This window comes from Nomia melanderi, chromosome 7 (assembly GCF_051020985.1).
Source record: "Nomia melanderi isolate GNS246 chromosome 7, iyNomMela1, whole genome shotgun sequence".
NCBI lineage: Eukaryota > Metazoa > Arthropoda > Insecta > Hymenoptera > Halictidae > Nomia > Nomia melanderi.
In genome coordinates, this window is record NC_135005.1 from 18,126,417 (window position 1) to 18,146,609 (window position 20,193).

General features: G+C 45.7%; 1 protein-coding gene across 8 annotated transcripts in view; it reads right to left on the minus strand.

Moving 5' to 3' along the window:
* The window catches only part of step (cytohesin steppke), a 78,842-nt gene that overhangs the window by 11,793 nt on the left and 46,856 nt on the right, over nucleotides 1–20,193 (minus strand). For all 8 annotated transcript variants that reach the window (XM_076369320.1, XM_076369317.1, XM_076369323.1 and 5 more), the window contains one exon: nucleotides 1,876–2,481. In XM_076369320.1, the coding sequence (XP_076225435.1) occupies nucleotides 1,876–2,481 (606 nt within the window). The remainder of the gene's footprint in view (nucleotides 1–1,875; nucleotides 2,482–20,193) is intronic.

Here is a 20,193-nt window from a genome sequence, read left to right on the forward strand (position 1 = left end):
TGCCTATATAAATTCCGAAATATTCATGCGAAGTCCGTTTGAAAAATAGAGCACTGGAAACTACTCTAAAAGAGAGCCATTATGCTCTTTCCTTATTGAGTTCAATGCAGCGTCCATTTTATCATTTACATCACTGTTATTGTAAAATTTACAATGAGCATGTTAACCCTTTGCACTCGCGAGGTGACTCTCACCACTTGGTTTGATATAGTAAAATCATAAAGTTTGATGAACACTATTCGATTAAATTATTTACATTAGTCGCGAAAGCGTCGTCTACATTTTATCAAAGAGCGTTGAACATTTCTAGTGAAAAACTGTCGAGTGCAAAGGGTTAAGCATCGTGCCAGGTCACTTTTCTGAATTTCTTTCCGCTCGTTGGCGTTTCTCGCGGTGAGTAAACTCGAAATACTTCCGGTCCGTCGACGAATTAAGCGCCACGAAAATCTTGACCGTTTGTTCACAGTTGTTTACCGTTACAACCGTCGCATTAGACTATCGTCGACTCGGTTACGTTACTAAACATTTTCATCCGGTGATCCTGTGCGACGACCGAACGGCAGAGTATCTTCGCGAAGCGCCGCGTCGTCGACGCAACGTGCGTCGCTTTGCATAAATCCGTCATTAAGGTATCAATGCGACGGACTTCCCGTTAGAGTTCGCCTAATGGCCGCGAGCGACTTCTAAAGCGCGACAATTGCTTTATATCCTGGCCACGGGCCGCGCGGATGCGAGCGCGCGAGGCAGTCGGGCGACCTTTCGCGGCGCAAGCTCGATGACGCGCGTCCGTTGTTGCCACTCGGCCATTGTGTTATTTGTTCCGTTTATTAGGGACCACTCGACACACTCGAAGACCCGCGGTTGCGCGATGGAATTCCTTGGGAAACTTCCTGGTCGCTTCGTTTTCGTTACGATGGAACTCCAAATGACGCGAAAATATTTATTTTTCAATTAGGCTAGCTTGCGATCTTTCATGATATCTGAGTGTTATGTTTAGAAATCATCGAAGATCGCAAGCTAGCCTAATTCAAAAATAAAATACTTATATTTATAAAATATACAAAAAGAGAAAAAATAAAACTCCTAAGACCTAAAATAGTAAATATACAGAAAGAATAAGAAAAATTCTCTATCACATGGAATTCCGTGTCGGGCGTTCGGTTTCTTTTTTACCGAGACGCGAATTCCTTTCACGAGTGCACCGTTCGCGAATGAATCGCCAGCGATTAAAATGGCCCCGGCAGGTGCAACAGTTTCGTGACGAGTAAACCATGACGATTAGCCACGATTCACCGGAAACGACTGCATCCGAGCGGGTCCGGTAACAGTAAATCAACGATACTCGTCGGTTCCCAGCGTAATTGAACGTCACGACACGGCGAAGTCGCAATTTCTCGTTGTTCTGGAAGCGCGAACGCGGAACCGGCGCTACGTCGTTACGATACTGTTTGAACGCGGTAGCTGCGGCCGCCCACTGCAACATGGAAATGATATGTTCGTGCAATTGATCGCTCTGTTCGTTGATTTAACGAGGAAATAGCTCTCGCTATGATGAACCTTGATCACGGCGCAGCGTTAGGCGTGGTAGCCTTTGAACTATAGCGATGATGCTCGATAATCGACGATTCAATGGTAATTCGTCCGATTAACTGGACAATTTTCCGAGCATAAATATCAATTTATGAGAAAGATAAAGAAGAACCCAACGCAACCTCGAAACAAATATTTCTGAAAGTAAATACTCCAGGAAATCCAGCTACAATCTAAAACCCCAGAAAATCCTCGGCGTTTCACTCCCAGAAGCAAACAACCCTAAACAACCCTAAACAACCCTAAAGAACCCGAAACTCAAGGTATCAAATAAGAGTCACTCACCACGAGTAGCTCCCGCGGAAGATCGCCGCCATTGTTGATGCCCCTGTTCATGGATATGAACTGCTCGACGCTGGGCTTGTCCTTGACGCTGGGGTTGTGCAGCGAGGTGTTCAGCATGATGATGGCGAAGCTGAGCACGTAACAGGTGTCCGTGTTCGTGAAGATGTTCGGGTTCAGCTGGCAGTACCTCTGCGCGAAGCACTCCATCATCCTGTCGATCTTCTGCGCCTCGCCGGGCAGCCGGAAGGACCACAGGAACTGCCTGAGCGCCTGGACCAGGATCAGGTCCGTGAAATCGTGTAGCTCGACGAACGCCCTGAGCACCCTCTCGTTGAAGTCGTGCCTCTCGCCCAGGTAGTCGCCGATCGCCGTCTTGTTCAGCCCCTCGCCCTTGTACAGGAACTGCGCGACGTCCTCGGGCGTCGGCGCCAGGAGGTTGTGCTCGATCAGGTACTCGATGCCCTTCTTCGGGTCCATGTTGAACTTCTTGCGGCCGATCGACGTCTGCTTCGCCTTGTTCGACGGCTTGGTCTCGTCGGCCGCGAGGCCGCCGCCCTCCATCGCCTCCATCTCGGCCACCACCTCGCCCAGCTCATCTTTCAGTTGCTGGAAACAGAGCAGAGAGGTGTGTCAGAGGATCGCGAACCGAACGGCTTCGTCGGTTTGTCGCGTCGCTGGGTCATCTTAAGGGCGGGGGTGGGCTTCGATCGGCAGCGTTTCCTCGTCAGTTTCTTTAGGTTCTACAAATAGCTGCGGGGATCAGTCACGAAGGGTATTAGATTGGAATTACGGCGCAGTTTGATTATTTAGGCCTACAGGGGCAGGTTTAGGCGCTGGCCCGACCCCTGTCTTAGGGGATTCCTCCGAGCAAAGGGGAGAGTGTAACGGAGACAGGTATCGAGTGAATTCCGCTGGATTCGGGATGCGTCGATAGATCGGAGATCCACCGGTAAATGAACTTTTGATGAGCTTCGCTTTCTTTTAGGGGATGGAAGCGTGCTGTAGGATGTATGGCACTAAGGGAAGACTGTACCGGCAACTTTGTAATAGAGTTTAGAAGAGCTACGGAACTCGGATTCCGCTGGCAACGTTTCCTCTTTCAATCTATTGGCAATTTAGCTTCTTTTCGAGTACACCTGGGATCCCGTTGCGAAACGGCCGTTCTTAAAAACTGGGAACGCTGCGTTCTCCGGGGATATTGTCCGATGGTTCTCTGTTATTCGAACAGCCTAGAATATCTGGGATTGAAATAGATGTTGCTAATACTCCGAGTAATCCCGCGTCGTAAATCAAAGCGAGGCTACCCCACGAATTGGACGCCAGTCGAAGATCGACGAACGATCTCCGATTTCGTCCCCGGCCTTCTGTGTTTCTTTCACCCCGAGGTTTCCTAGTCGCCGAGGCTAGGCTCTCCCTAATTCCTAGCCAACTTCGGAGGAAGTCCTTCACCTGGCGCGCACGCGCTCGCGCGAGTCCTCCCGTTCCCGATCTAGATAAACCGAGTGCTTTCCAGGGGTGAACGAGAGGGAAGCGTCGCGAGTGTGACACCACCCTCCCACGCGCGCAGCGTTTATCGAACGCTCGAACGCTTCCTGCTGTCAAGGTTTGATACACGCGATAATGCGACCGACTGGAGGAGGCTCCGGTGTTGTTAGGCGAGGGGCGAGGGCTGAGACTGCGAGCCCCGACGATTTGTCCTTCAGGTGGGAATATTCAACCGTGAATTTTTCCGGGAATCGTGAACGGTTTCGTGGAACGCGAAGTCGAATACTGCGTTGTCGTTTGGAAGTTGTCGTTTCCTATAATTATTTGCGGATGGAAATTTATTATTTATCGCAGTTTGCGAATGGAGAATTTACCGTCTATATTTTAGAAACTTACGATATAAACGAATGGAAAGAAGCTTCTACGAAAATTGACGATCTAACGGAAGCTTCGTTAACCCTTCGCGGACGAAGATTCTCTAAAGTATAGAAAACCTGTAGATTTTGAATATAGACAATATAGAACAAGGAAATTGAGTACTGGTTTCTTACTGTTCGAGTAGTCGAATCATTTGTTTGCGACTCGATCTTAGCAAAGTGTCGACATTCGTCCGCAAAGGGTTAACAACCTTCGGTAAAGCTCTGTTTTACAGATTAGCTTGGAGTATTCCCGTGATTTATCGTTTCTGTGACACAGAAATGAAATTGCAGTTCTCAGTTCGTCCGGGAATAATTTTCGCTGCTCGAAATAAACGCGAGAGATCTCGTGGTTCTGCTCCGTTCATAAAAGGGAACGTTTCCCGTAAATTACTCGCCGCGACGCGGTAGACAGCGTTCAAACTCCGTCGGCCGTGTCTCACGGTTATGTTTTGACCCGGAACCGACCGCCTTCGACCTTAATCCGGGATCAGACGGTCCCGGAAAAACGCGGCCTCTTTAATTGCGACACGACGCCGAGGAAAAGTTCCCGGGCGCAGGGCTTTGCCGTGGCAGTTTACGGCGCGCGCGCACAGGAAAATCGGCCAGTGGACCGTGCGAGGTTTCGGCGAGCCTCGGAAAACGCCTTATTATTTTTAAGCCTCGCTTGGCCGTCCCCGACCCTCCGACAATCGACAATTTCGTGTTTCCGTGAGCCGCTGTTCTGCTTTTTACAGGAAGACTAATGTCGCTCCGTCTCGCCGGAGTTACCCGAAGAATGTACACTCTTATGGGAAATGAAAAATATCCTCGAAGTTTCGAGTGTAATTACTGCCGAATGAAGTGTAAAGTTTCATTATGAAATGATTGGAATTCAATCCAAGAGTTTCATAAATTTATACATGTTGCTTAGAAGTCAATGTCTATATTTTCTGATTTTCGCAAACTTTAATCCTTTATCAAAGGGTTCTCAATTAAAATTTAATCGTTGGGTAATAGAAATATTATCTCGTCCATTTCTTACTATAATCCTTTATCAAAGGGTTCTCAAATATAATTTAGTCGGGTAAAGGAATATTATCCCGTCCATCTTTTACTATAATCGTGTCTCTAATACGTAGAGTTTCCAGAGACACGACGCGACACACGTAAAAAGTACACGTGTACACCCACTCAAACTGGAAAATAAAAGACAAAAACAGTCAATCCAGTTCCCTGTATCCAACCGCGCATTTCAATTCCATTCAAACGACGAGTCCCTCCGAAAGTTCGGAAACGAAACTCCCTTTTCGTCCCCGGCGAAGCCAGAAACTTTTCGAAGCTCGCTTTTCCGGGGAGGGGAAAAAACGGGTTATTGGCGGAACAAACTCCTCGTTTGTCCGGGAGCAGGATAAAATCCTGCTTAATTACCGACGAAAGGATATCCGGCCTAATTAACGTTCGACTTTCTTTCCCGCGGAGGAGACGCCGCTCGTCGGATGCTCGCGATCGCGCGGAATATTCATCGATCGCGTCGGCGGGATCGCTAACCCGATTTCCAGGAATTGTAAAACTAATTGCAATCGGCCATTCCCCTATCCCGCGGCGCTCTCTCGTTCCGAGTCATCCGTTTCCATGACTTTCCACCCGCGATTGTCTCGGCCGGCCGCCATTTCTGTTACACTTTCGTCGAACCGACGCGACGCGACTTCGCGCTCGCTGGATGCGAGCATAAACCACGGAATTACTCTGTTGCTGGAACATCAAGCGTTACTAGACGCTTAAAACTTCTTATTTAAGATCGCGAATGGAGAAAGTGACGTTTGAAAAGCGAATCAACGTTTGTCGCTTTCGTTGTCATCGGTACGATCGAGATCGGCACGAAATTCCCAAGCTGACGCCATTTTCAGCTACCCTCTCTTTGTAACAATTCTTTCTGCACAATCTATGAAATTTATATTGATATCTATAAAATTTGCAGATCTTTATTCTTAATTCCCGACGCAACTTATTGACCATAAAATTCGAAAGGGATTATTAACAAAATTTCTGATCGCTACGAGTGAGGAATACTTTCTTCGCAATCAGAGCGTGCATCTTTATGCAAATCGCAATTTTTGTGGAACACCTTGCGAACATCGAAGGAGCAACGAACCTTCTTTAGTTCCTATCGAGTTCATTATTGCGCATCGTGTAATTATTATTTTACTATATTATTGCACGTGATCGTGTTCTGTGCATACGCGGCTACCATAAACCCGTGAGAAAGATATTCGCGGTGTATCGATAACCGTGTCCCTTCGAGCGAGGCTATTGAAATCCTCGGAGGACCGACAAGATGGCTTCCGCTCTGTTTCCCCGAAAATCGTGTACGATCCGATTGGATGGCTGCCGGAGGTCGAAGATCTCTGAAGATTGCCGGGCAAATAATCGTGCCCGACGAAGCACCTGCCGTTTGCTCTTCAGGGTCTTCCAGCGACCCGTTTCCACGGTACTCTCTCTCCCTCTCTCTCTCTCTCCTCCTCTCTCCCTCTCTCTATTTCCGTCTTTGTCCTTTGCGTAACATCGTGGTTCGTCATTCCGGCGGAGGTCGGTATTATCTTTTTCCTGCCTACTTTCCGCGACGATCCATAAATCTTCCCTTTTGTTTCGTGCGTCTCTTATGCAATCATATATTTAATTATTCAACGTTCTCCGGGGCGAGTCGCCTGCCCCCGAAGCCTTCAGCAATTCAGATCGCACGCGATACGATATTTCTTTGATACACCTGCTTTCCTTGTTGGCGGATTCATTGGGACAAACGGAATTCGAGCGAAATTTTTCGACTGCCCGATGCAGTGTTGCTTTATTCCCTTTGGACTCTGTTCTTTGGTGTCGTCTTAACACTAGAACTACGTGCCAGTCAAAATGACTTTTGGGCTGCCCGATGCACTGAGCGTTGCTTTATTCTCTTTGGATTCTGTTCTTCGGTGTCGTCTCAACACTAGAGCTACGTACCAGTCAGAATGACTGGTTTCGACTGTTTTGTTTCGGAATTATTGATATCTTAAAAGCATTGAATATTTGAAATGATCTTGAAAATAAACAGCCTCACTTGAATACTACAATGAATGTTTGTTTTACATATCAATCGTTTTAAATCCGTAGTTCTAGTGTTAATGGCGCCGGAATATGGATATTGTAACACGGAATTATTGAAGTCAAAAGATTGAAATATCTAAGAATACTGTGGCAAACATTGAAAACAAAGAATCGAAGATAATAGAAATTTGAATAATTTCGAAATGCGTGTTTCATCCACTCTCATTAATTCCAATGGCTTTCTTTCGCGTACAATTCATTGCTTCTCCACTGTACTTGCGTTTTCAGCGACTTAGCCCCGTTGGTCTCGGTACTTCGTTAATATTAATAATAGAAACGCGAGGAGTTGCAAAGGCTCGCGTCACTTTATGCACACGTATTCGCGACGAACGTGTTTCCTGAGATTCTAGTGGGAACGAGAGTGGAAATGCCGTGGCACTCGTGTCGCGTCTGTATCGACAAGTGTTCCTCGACAAAAGCGGACGAGGACGTGGAACGCATCGTGAATGTATCCGGTTAAAAATAAACGGTGCGCTTCCTTAGCGGAGGGCCACGATAAACAGTTTTAGGGCGAGCCGAGCGATAGCGAGCGGAAAATTTACGTCGCCGTGCCTCGGGACGTTTCTTCGGGCGCAGACTTTTCCATTTTTGGATCTACGAAAGCTTCCCTACGTGATTCCGTCTATTATTTTTTTATTCCGTCCATTCTGCCTACTACTTCCCTCTATTTTCATAATACGGAATAATTGATACATTGTTCGGGTATAATACCGTCTCACGTTATTAAAAACTTCGATGCAAATTGGAGGAAATACGCGGGTAAGAAAGATCAACTTCCGCGCATTATTTCGACGCGTTTCAGCTACCGAACTACACACAGGAACCTTAATCATACTTTCAGTTACGGAAGTTCGCGAATTAATTTAGCGCTAATAGCTCCGCGCAACGCGATCCAGTCGCAGATAAAGTTTCCCTTTAATTCGATCAGAATTTCGGTTTAATTCGATTCACGGAACGTCGCTGCGACAATTAACCGCGCGGCGCTGTTAACGGAAACCGAATTCCGTGTTTGTACAATTACCTGTGTGTGGAACTTCGGAGAATCATGCGGGGAAATCGGCGTTCGAGCGAAGCATCGCCAATCGCAATGATCTCCTCGCGAATAGAACGTTATCGACGATTTCGATCTTTACGTTAACGTTTCTCTAACCGTTACACATTGCCTTACATACCGATACAAGATAAAAAAACGAAACAACATTGTAATGCAGGAGCTTCGAACACAGAGAGCGCGTGAGAAATACTGTAACACTGAAACCCTGGAAACGAGGAGATCACGTGAAAATATTGTAGCAGCGGAACGTCGAAGATAAAAAATTCAGCGCGCGGAAACGTTGAAAATAAAAAAATACACGCGAATATCGAGAATAAAAACGGCGAAATATTAGAAGCGAAAAGGGAAACGAACGAAGCGAACGTTGCGACGGCAACATTTAAATAAAAGCGAGCAGTTCGGTCGCTAACGGGGGGGTTAAACGATCGGAAACTCAGAATAAAAGCGGCGGCGGCAACTTTTCCACCGGCGCTCCCGATTCCTCCCGATCCCCCTTTTTTTCGTCGTCCGCCGCGCGGCTCGATGCAGTCTGTCTGGACGAGGATTGAGCCGCGAAACGAGCGGGGAAGTTCATCGAAGACTTCCGCCGGGGAAGAGAGGACACACCGCCGCCGTTGGAACGAGGGAAAAAAAATCGATGGTCGCGTGCAAACGGCGCGCCCATTTCCCGCGACATCCCGACGCGATCTTCGCGATGGGAAATGACGCGAACACGCGACCGTAAAATATTTATCGAAGGGGGAATTGCGCGGCGGCCGCCGCCGCCGCGAAGGAAAAAGAATACCACGGGAAAGAGTTCGCGCAAAATGGTTCGGCCGTTCCGTTTCCATGGTTGTTTTTAGTACCCCCTGTTATAGTCGCGTCTATGGAATCCACTGGAAGAACAACGATTAACCCCTTGCCGACGTCGGCGTTTTGCTGAGATCAAACTTCCATGTTTGGAATACCGAGTTGCGAAGGAATGATTTAATTATTCGAACAATAAGAAATCAGTGTACGGTTTCCTTATTCTTGATTTAAGTATTCAACGTCTAGGGTTGCCGTTTGAAATGGTTTGAAATGGTTCCGTACCCTTTGCCGTATGATTCATTTTGCGCCAAGGTTTACAGAAGTTGCATTATTGCTAAGAATTTCCCTATGTTATCGAAATGTTATCGCTGTTGTATTGACACGAGATTTCTAGAGAAAGTAATCGCGAATTCAACGCGATGTTTACATGTTCCTCTTTAACCCTTTGCGGACGAACGTCGGCGTTTTGGCGAGATGAAATTTTCGTATTTGAAAGACTAAGGGGCGAACAAATGATGAATCGAGGATCGCGTTAACACAGGTGCGAAGATCGATAAGATGCGCAACGTAGAAATAAAGATAAACGTCACGACCGCCCTTAAACCTTGAACGTCTCGCGTTCGAACTGTACAGTTCGACGTTTATCACTGCGAAAGCAACCGCTTCGCGTTTATAGCGCTATCACGAACGTCGAAGGGGTCCCACGGTCAATCCACGTTTGATTCTTCGATCAATAAAATCCGATCAATTCGGCGGAGGCTTGTACTACATGGCACAAGTAAACATTATCCTAAGCCGATTAATTGGAAGCTAGGGGTGGATATTCTTATCGCGTAAGAGGATAACGGACGCGAAAGGTGAACGACAGGAGGATATGGTTGCGTACTGTTCGCCCCCGTAGAGAGGGGCGGCTCTCGATAACACCGGGGGAGAAGGGGGTGGCGCACAGACACGTCGTAGGGTACAACAACCGCGTTACGGCGCTCCATTTGTTATCCAGGTACGCTGATCAGTGACTCGTTCGACGGCGGCTAGGAATTTCTTCTATTTTTATTTTTTTATCCGGCGAAGAAGGGAACTAAAAATACAGAACAGTCACGGGAAATTGCTAATGGAGCCTGGAATTCTATACCCTTATGCAAATGGAGGCGTCTGCGTACTGATTCATAGCAATCGAAGTTGAATAGACATCTGTTAGGGGTTGTTAAGGGTTGCGATGGCTCTTTGAAATTATTTATATCTATTACGATGGGAAATTCTAGATAATCCTCGGTAATAGTTGTCTCTATCGCAATGGTAAATCGAGGGTGACTCGAGGTAAATATTATATCTACTGTAACATCGAATTTTAGATAAGCATATATAACATTTCTTCGGTCTTTTATTTTCCTTCTTAGTACAAAATTTGGATGTGTCGAGAATCGAATAATTTTAGGGTAGTTTTTTTAGGATTCATTAAAATATTTAATATTATAACCGATGCAATATTCGAGCCTACAGAGTGCAAACTTACAAAACTTGCAACGAGATAATACATAAATATAGGTAACCGCAGAAAGAATTTCAACTGGGAAATATCCAAGTGTAACCGGCTCATTTGGGCTCACTAATAAATATCCTTATTTACCGAATATATCCTCCTTTCCCAAATGAAACAGAAGCTGTTTAACGTTAGCCCCGAGACTGCAAAGCAACCCTTCGCTGTTTGCTGCCGGAAAAGGAACCCCCTACTATCCCTAAGTTTGTGTTAGGCTCTGACCCTCTCGGAGGGGTTGATAAGGGCAGCAGCGTGTGCCCGATCGTTGTTGGTCTTATCGTTCAGACAGGATTATACACACGTCTCGCGTGTTTACCACGAAGGGGTTGATTGAAAAAACTCGGAATTTCGCGGTGAACCGGCGTGTGTCGCGTTGTCGCGACGGTTATAAACATTTTAACGGGGCGACAAAGGGCTCGATAATAAACTACAATATCTGTCGACGATTCACGGCGATCCGGAACGAATTGTTATCGCGGTGTTTATTGTCTGGCGTTATGAAAGAATGCACAAACAATCCTCGAATATAAACGCCGAAGCGTATGGGGCAGGTTAAAATTCGTCCACAAATGAATTATTCAAATGGCGCGCACCGTACCGCGGCGCGGTAAAGTAAAACAATTGAATTAAACGCGCGTTTCCAATCCATTAAACTCGTTCCGCCGAGTGAACGTCACGATTATCGAAATCCCCGCGATATAAATCTACGCTGGAACAATTACGCTGAACGTTGGATAATTTTCGCCGGAAAGAATATTAGCGATCCATTCGAAAGGAAATATGAAATCCAGGGAAGAGTTACGTAGAAATTTCTGCTGAATCTACGTTATCAGATAGAGAGAGAGAGAGAGAGAGAGTTCCATTGTAACTGGAGTAAATAAGGCTCCGGAGTCTGGTGCAATAAGGTAACTCCAGTGCGTCAATATTATCGGGGAAGTTGCAGAGTTTCATATGATCTAAGGATTAGATTTCAAAATCGCGTCGTTTCTTGCTTGTAACACGGAAATCTGAGGATTCAAAGTTCCAATAAGGGCATTACTACAAATTATTCAACTTGGAAACATTCCTTCACCCTTCTCCTAAAATGAAGGTATACGGACTTGAAGTTACAATGCACTCTTACTATTGTTTAACCCTTTGCACTCGAAAGTTTTTTTCTAGAAATATTCAACACTCTTTGATAATATCCGGACGATGCTCGTTGCGACTAATGTAAATAATTTAATCGATAAATTAAGGATAAGAGTATTTTACTTCGATATTTCACATAGTGACGCATTATACTAATCTTAGTATTAAACATCAAACTTTATAATTTCACCTCCAGAGTAAAGGGTTAAATATTTCCATTCCAAAGGATTCGACGAAATGAACGATCAAAATTCATAGCTCTCCCTTATCCTTTACTTATATGCTAGTGCTTGTGTATATAATGCTTATATTACTAGTTAGAATGAAGGCAATCGTTGTTCGAACAATTTTATCTAGCTGGAAGACGCGTCGAAATTATACAGTCTCCACGGAAAGAACGGATCCCTTCGACAAAAGGTGGTTCCATGCAGCACGGGCACGAGGATTAAGGGAACAAAAGAGCCGGGGAAACACCGGCGGCGCGTATCCAGGGCCTAAACGCGAAAACATTCCACGTGGAGACCAGGCGGGGTGTCCCCGGTCGTTAAGTCGGCGCTATACGTCTGCTAGGTGTGGCCCTTTCCCTGCAGGCTGATCGGAAGGCCGATAGTGCTCTCCGGAGGGAACCCAGAAAAAAGCCAGCGGCTTTCCACGACGAATGAAATTTTTGCAACGACCCACCACACCCCGAGCATTAGTATTTATTACTAGCCCATCGAATTGTTCAACGCAGTGCCACGTGCACCACGTGCGGTACACGTTAATTTTTGTAATAAAATATTTTTAAGGGACACATGATCAAGAATAGCTGTATACGTTACGAAGCACCGAAAAGAAACTGTATCAACATATATAAAATTAAAAGAAAACGAATATAACTTAATATTTTATTTAAAAGATCAGCTCATAAGCAAAATACGACCGAAATTTCTGTGGCTGCGACAGAATTTCGCGTCAGCGCGTATTTCTGAGATGTATTGAAACGATGGAAACACTAAATTGAACTAAATTAAACCAATCGATAATCATATTTATACAATTATGAGTAGAGGGTGTGACTGTTGAATTGGAGTTTATTTGCGACAGATCCAAGCGAGCTTTGCAGTTGTTAGTAAGATTTTATCGGGCGCCATCGGTAGAGCGAAATGAAATTTTTCAATAGCCTTTCGGCGCCAACAGTGGCCAAAGGAAGCCAATTTCCAGCGATAATAGGGAAATCTAGTTTAAGAATGTCGAGCAGCAGTGAAGCAATTCCTGTGAATAATTTCACTTAAGAATCTTGCACGATGATAAAGTAATCTTTCAAAGTAATTCGGTCGAATAGTTCCGAACAAAGACGCAGGAATTCCGAGGAAATTGCAAGTTTTCTGTATCCCGCGGTAGAGGAGGGTCCGAGAGTTCCAGGGGTTGGAAATGAAATTTTGTTTATTTTCGTTGCCTATCTCCTTTTAATTAGTTTCCGGCCGCGCGTTTGCATAAATGCGTGGCTCGGTGGGAATAGGAGATATCCAACGGACGACAACGTTTATCTCTGTTCGTGATTTTTCTCAAGTTCGGCTGCCTCCCGAGCTTATCGCGCGGCCGGATCATTACCTAATTCCGTCCGTGTCGCGTTAAGTGCCCCGCGTGATTCCGTCGGACGCGAATTTATTATCCTCGCTCGAGAAACCCGAAAATCTTCATCCAGCTCGCGCGACAGGCGGAAAAAAACGGAAGGAAGAGAGCGGAGCAGCCATTTCATCCACGATGAAAATTCTTCCTCGCCGCCGGAAGTAGGCTGCGCCGTTCCGCTCCGGAAGCTTCGTTGCCGTGAGTAACGTTACTTTCGGGGGCAAAAAAATGAAATGAATACAACGGAAAAACACGGGACGCGAAGGAATGCAGCAGGACTTGATACCATTTAATCCGTTAACGGAAGAATTCCTATCTAATTAGTATTTGCTACTCGCGTTTCTTTCGCCTTTTATTCTTCCCTTGTTAGCTTTTTACGAACCTGAAGTATTTACGCACCTGTCTCCATACCGAATGTTACTGGTAAAGACAATGAAAATACGAAGTGACGTAATAATTCGTCTTCAGTCGCAGAGATATCCTCGTCGCCAAATATTCTTATACATCGGTATTACCCAATTAACTCCCTAACGATACTAACAATAAATAAGCTACAATAAGAGTTAATACAATGACGTATATACTCGTCTTTCGAAACTCAATCTCCACTTCACAAAAGACTCACAACCGTAAGCAATCTCCCGAGCAACCAAAACACAAAATCCACCAGCGACGTATTAATACGTCGACCTACGAGAACCTCCGAGGAACACACCCCTAGCGACACGAGTTTCCACGCAATCCTGCACTCTTCGAGAGACACAGCCTCTCACAGGAGGCAGGGAAATAAGCGGAAAAAACGTTTGCGGGAAGGGTCGGGGGCGGAAGCGGAGGCCTGAAACTGACTTCCCGTGTTCGAAGTCCCGCGGAGCGTGAACCCATCGATAGGCCGTGTCCATTGAGAACCGCGGAGCGGCGCCCTTGGGTAGCGACGTCGCTCAAGGTCGAATCGGAAGGGGCAGATCGATGGAAACCAGACACAGTGGGCTCGCGTTTTCGCGCGACGGCGAGCAGACACGTCGCCGTCGAGTTGGCTCGTCGGCGCGTGAGAAAACGGAGCCGACGAACCGACCGCGACCGGATGCGAGCGAGCAGGACAAAGGGGTACGCGGCCGCACAACGGAGACAATGCGCCGCAGACGGGCTCCGACTTATTGTCCGAGGCACGGTATCGTGCCCGTTAACGAGGTCCGTCCAAGAAGACAACGGGAGACCACTTCCGGCCGCCGCACCACCTCACGCCACCTTCCTTGTAACATGGCCAACGGAATTCAACGCTGACGCGAACCGAATTTCTCTTTCCCGAGATGTTCAGCAACCTTGGTTAACCCTTTCGACTCTATAGGCCCCAATACTGCACCGGGAATGTTAGATATTTTAATGAATCTTAAAGAAACTACCCTGCAATTAGATTTTTCACACATTCTCAGTTGCTGACAGATTACGAAACCATCTGGAGTGCTACGGGTTAACTCTTTGCATTATCTAATTAGTCGAACAGCAAGAGGTCAGCACGTACTTTATTTTTCTTCTGTTAATTACGCGATTGAAGTATAATTTAGCTTCATGCGTTGAAGGTTTTGTATGTTTCGAAGAATCTTCCTCCGCGAAGGGTTAACCCGATCGTTCGGTCGAACGTAAAACCAATGGGTTCTTGGGAATTCGAGCGATAAGGGGTGGGAATCGATGTATCCGCGAGGAAGGAGGATATTTGAGACTTTTCGGTGTTTTCAGTGGATTCCGAAAGTCTCGTAATAGCTTGAGAACGAATGGAATTTGTTCGTCAAGATTCGAGATCGCATGAAACGGACCGGTTATTTTTGAAATCTCGGGAGAGATCCGTGGAGCGAGATTTTACTTCGCGATTTGTGGGGATGAAGAGGAAATTGAAGCGATTAAGAAATGAGTGGTTGAATCGTCGCTGGTCGGTCGTGGATGGAAGAATCGAGGGAATTCTAGTTTCAAGCCGAACGTGCATGTCGCCGACACGGCAGTTGAGGACTTAACCGTGAAAACTAGTCGACCGTGGCCCTTTTGGACGGCGGCGATGGCTGTTGGGGTGCAACGGGCTAATCTTGGTTCGGTCGATGAAAGCCCGTGTGTCTGTCTTTTTGTTTCGCGGTTTTGCGGATCGGTGGTTTGGCGGTTTCGAGGGGGCTGGCAGCAAGTCGTGCACCGCCTGTGAGTTTTGCTGCTGATTGTTTGGAGCCGATGAAGTGGATGGAGGTCAGTTTCCTTGGCCTGGGAATATGGTTTAGGGTTTGCGGATGTTTTACTGCATCCGAAGATACATTTGTTCTGCAGATCACCTTGGAAATGATGAATTCGAGGTATCGGTGCCGCTGAATAGATTCGCTTACGCGAAATTCAACCCTCTGCACTCGAGAATATTTTTCTCAACGAATATTCATTAATTTCTAATGAAACATCAATATGTGTTACAACATGTTACACTTAATTTATGAACAACTGCATAAATTAAGTAACAGAACTATTTTATTTCGATGTTCCACGTGTTGATGCATTATATAAAAATTTGATATTGAATTCTAAATTTTATCATTTTCATGGGACAAATCAAATGGCGACTGAAAGGCGTATTTTGGACTGCGGATGTACTTGAGAACTAAATTTACAAAAACACGGTTCTATTAAAGCTTAAATAGAACAACAATCTCGTTACACTGTATTAAACTGTGCATTACATTAAAGTTTAAACGATCCCATCCTCCACGAACCCATAAAGTCCGCAGTATAATGATTATACGCTATTAACGTCGATTAAAATGTAACTGTTCGCAGCAGCTCGCTGTAATTACTCCGATGCCACGTATTACCTCTAGATATTAAATGAAATTCATAGCAACTGAACGAGAGGGTGAATTTCAGTTGGAAAGTACTTTCACAGCCCCCTTCGAATAAACACGAATTTCCATGTGAAACCAAACTGAAATGTAATCGCTATGAAAAAATGAACAAACAAATTCTTCAACCGTCTGGTACAATATTTGGCGGGACAATTAAAGAAAGATTTTCTTTTTTTCTTATTTAACATTTTTGAGGGGCAAAGCTATTTATTCCGATATTTCACGTATCGAGGCATCATACGAAGTTCAACATTAAATATCACGTTTCATAATTTTACTGCGTTGAATGAAGCGGTGACTGATAGTCACCTACCGAGTGCAAAGGGTTAAAAGCGACCGGATCGAAACGAGTCCACAACAAACCGCGTGTGTCCCGGGTTAATTCGCTTAAACGGTACACACGCGCTATTTATCCGGCGGCTCTCTCTCTCTGGAGGGTGAGCTTTATTTTTACGCGCGCGCCGTCCGGAGACACCTTTATTAATCGTCGATACACTGACCCCTTAACCAAGAAATCGCTCCTCTCGAGCGAATCGGGAACAACGCTCTTACCTCGTTGCCCCTTTCGGCGTTAGATGCTCGCTCGAACGGCGGCTCGTCTAATTCCGAGAGATTTAAGCTGCGTACTCGCGGCCCTATTCATTGAACGATTTAGTCTGATCGCGTGCCGCGACCGTTCACGGTCGAATTCATTTCCGGTTCGCCTAATCGAGAATAATTGCTGTTGATCTTCGACCGTCACCGGTTTCTCCTTCAACTTCAGGCTAATCGCCGGTAAACGATCAAGGTTCGTGTCTTCGTTGGCATGTTTGAACAGTCGGACGTTTCACTGAAAGACCACTTCAACCCTTTGAACGCGGAAGTCGTTATACACAGTGTAACTTCATTCTTCTAATTTAGAATTGACTTTCGTCGGATTGGTTTGGAAATACAGTGCGATTGGGTTGTACGATCGATGATTAATCGGACCGCAATGTGATCTTTTTACTTAAATTTTTTCATTATTTCTTGGGCTTGTAATCTGGGTCTTATAAATAGAAACAGTAACATTTTAATCGTTCCTTTTATTCTCATAAGCGACTGAGAGTCGCATCGCGGTATGATTCGTTCTAAAAACTCGTGGTGCGATTAGGGTTAAGACGAATGTGAGTGGCTATTCGGTTGACAGGAAAGATGTTTCGCAAATGGAACATAAATCAACGTCCTCGGCGACGTTTAACCCTATTCGAACGCCAATAGAAGATTGTTCGAGGCACGGAGAATGGCCGCCATAGAAGTTGGACGAGATGCTTGACGCCAGATACGAGGGGAAACATTATTAAGGGGAGAAAGTCGAGCACCAGTCGCGAGTCGACCGGCGTGCCTCGCGAACCGATAGCAACTGTACGACCACTGTCGATTCGCGCCGGCGGAACGCGTCACTGCGACATTCTGCATTGCTAATCGGCGCGTTTGTCATCATCGGCAAAAAATATAGTCGCTCGACCTTATGCGAATCACCGCGGAATTAATTCGGCCGGTGACAATGCCTCGCGCCATTTTCCTTCGCAGCGGAAGCGCGCTGGAAATTAAAATGGCGTCATTGTGTCGCGTACTCGATTGATATTCACTTTTATCCTGCTCAAGTATAATTCGTCGAAACCTGATAATCACTCTATTAAGATCAAATCCTGTAATAACTGAACCGATAATTTAGAATTACTGAACGATCATTGATTACTGCTATTTAATGAAAATGGGACATTCGTTTTAAGTATTACTTAATAAATTGCTCGTACAATTATTCACTCATTATTCCGTTCGAGATCGAATACTGCCGGATGATCATGAATTGTTTCACTGAAAAATTATTCTAAAATTCCACGATTTTCTCTGGTATTCGAATGAGAATACTTCGCCCCGCAATTTTTCAACGGTGATTGCAAACCGACGGGGAGAAAGGAATCCCGCAGAGCCAGATGTAAAGAAAAATCCACGTTATTGTCCGCACTTGTTTCATTCCGGCGGCAAACAATGGCTTCTCGATAATTCGTAATCGCCGGCGATTCATCTTCGGCGTTCCGATCGGAGGCCGGGGAAAACACGCGGCGGTAATTTGCATTTCAAGTCACCTACGGGCAGGAGCGGCATCGCGAAACGATGATTCATCCGTCAGTGACAAGGTTCACGTGTGCACGCGTGTATTATCGGCGCTTTCGCGATAACTGGTTGCGTAACGATTCGCGAAAACATACGTTGAACAATTACGTTCGACCCGATACTATTTTCGAAATTCCTGAAAACCTTCTCCGTTCTCCGACATTCTTCGTTCCAAATAGAAAAACAAGCCGAAGCTATTTCAAATTCAGTCTATATTAACAATTCATCGATCAACACAGTATATTACCCATTTACAAACACACAACACGCGATTATACGTGTCGATTCGATGTCCTTCTCAAAATTCATCGCGATCGTCGACAAGGAAAGGCTTCGACTCTTTAAAAAATCGTTCTCCAGCGTTCTCCAATGTCTTTAAACGAGGAAGACATAGAGGAACGTTTCGAATTCAATCTACATCGAATTTATCGATGGCAGTGCGAAGATACTTGTTCGCAAATCGAGCAAGATCGAGTTAACAGGTGGGATGCAACGACGATAGTCGTTCGGTTTCCACGAAAACGAAAGTTACGGACAGCGGACGAACTGCGAGGAGAACAGATAAATAATAGGGCGGACATTCCGCGAGTGGATGCGTCGTTTAGATACAACCGAGGGACGGGCGCGTCGCGATGCACACAGGATGCGATAATGAACGGGGCGCTTCCTTTTCGTCGAGATTGTGAAATCGCCGCGATTCCGAGGCGCGTCGGTCCGACGCCAATCTCCGCAACGATGAGTAACTCGGTTTCTCTGCGGCGAACGATAAGTCCTTATCGATCATTGCCGAGGAACAAAACACAAACGTTCCTTGCTGCATTATTAAACGAATTACTCGGTCGGAGTGAAACTCATTTCCTTCGTTTCAATTAGATACGCATGTTCTCTAGCCTCTCGTATCCTTTTCCGCCAGATAAAACTATCGAAAAGGTAATTAACACTCGATAAACTCATCAATCATTTCAACCTGTCGACAACGCGAGAATCATGTGAATTTTAAATACATCTCATTTACTACACAATTATATCTCGTTTACGAAGTACATTGAATAGAATGTTCGCTACTTCGACTCTCTTTCTATCCAATTTCAATGAAATCAGATTAACAACTGCACCCTGGTTCTGCATCCTACACGACAAGTGCGCGAAAATCCCTGTTTGAAACGCGACGCGCGAGCGAGCGGGATGCGCGCTCGGATAAACCGAAAGACGGCGGAAAGTCGGGCGAAGCGGATAACACGCGGATAGTTGAAATTAACGAAGCTCGCCGAGGCGATCGTCATTTCCGAGATCCGAGGAAACGAAAAATTGAAAGAGAGACAGAGGTCACCCGATGGGAATTTTGTCGCGGACGCGAAATTCGATCGGCGCCCGCTCGATCACTTGACCCACATGTCGGAGGCTTTTAATCACCGGCGCGCGGCTCGGTGTAATCGTCTAGAAGCGAAGAGCCCGGCCCAGTTGTCTTTCGTTGCCTCGGAAAACGCCGGGAAAAACGAAGGGTACGCGGGGATCGGTCCGAATTATCGAATCTAATAACGAACATCCCGCGAAATTGCGCGTCGACCTGCCTCTGATTGGAGCGGTGTAACGAATTCCGACGAATTCTGAAAAATGGACGACGGATCACAGTAACCGAACGGGAACCGGAATTATTCCAGTTTCAATTTTTTCGAGAAACCATTCCGAGAATGAATGCGAGTTTCCACGATTACTCGAGAGTCCTCTGCGAGAGATACAGCAATGTTCCCTGTGTATCGCATTTTTAATACGAATGTCGAGAGTTTTGGAAATGGGAAAAGCCTTTTGAGGTTTCGAGATCGTGGGAACTGATACTTTGATGGTAACGTATAAATACGATGAATTTACAGGCTTCCAACTTTGAAAAATTTAATTCGGAGATAGAAGTACCGCGATGATTTCGGTAGTTGATTTTCCAACGCCCCCAGGCAGAAATTCGTCAGTTTTAATTGGCTCCCTGCAGTGTTTCGTTGAACTGACCGTTCGATTTGTACCTCGAACGAAATGGAATAGTTTATTGCGCCGCTAACTAGTATTCGATGCTTCTATCAATAACTGTTCGATCAATTCTATCAATAATTCATCGGTCAATTCTTCTACGAATAAGTATCCAATCCATGTATCAATAATTTGCTATTCAATTCTATC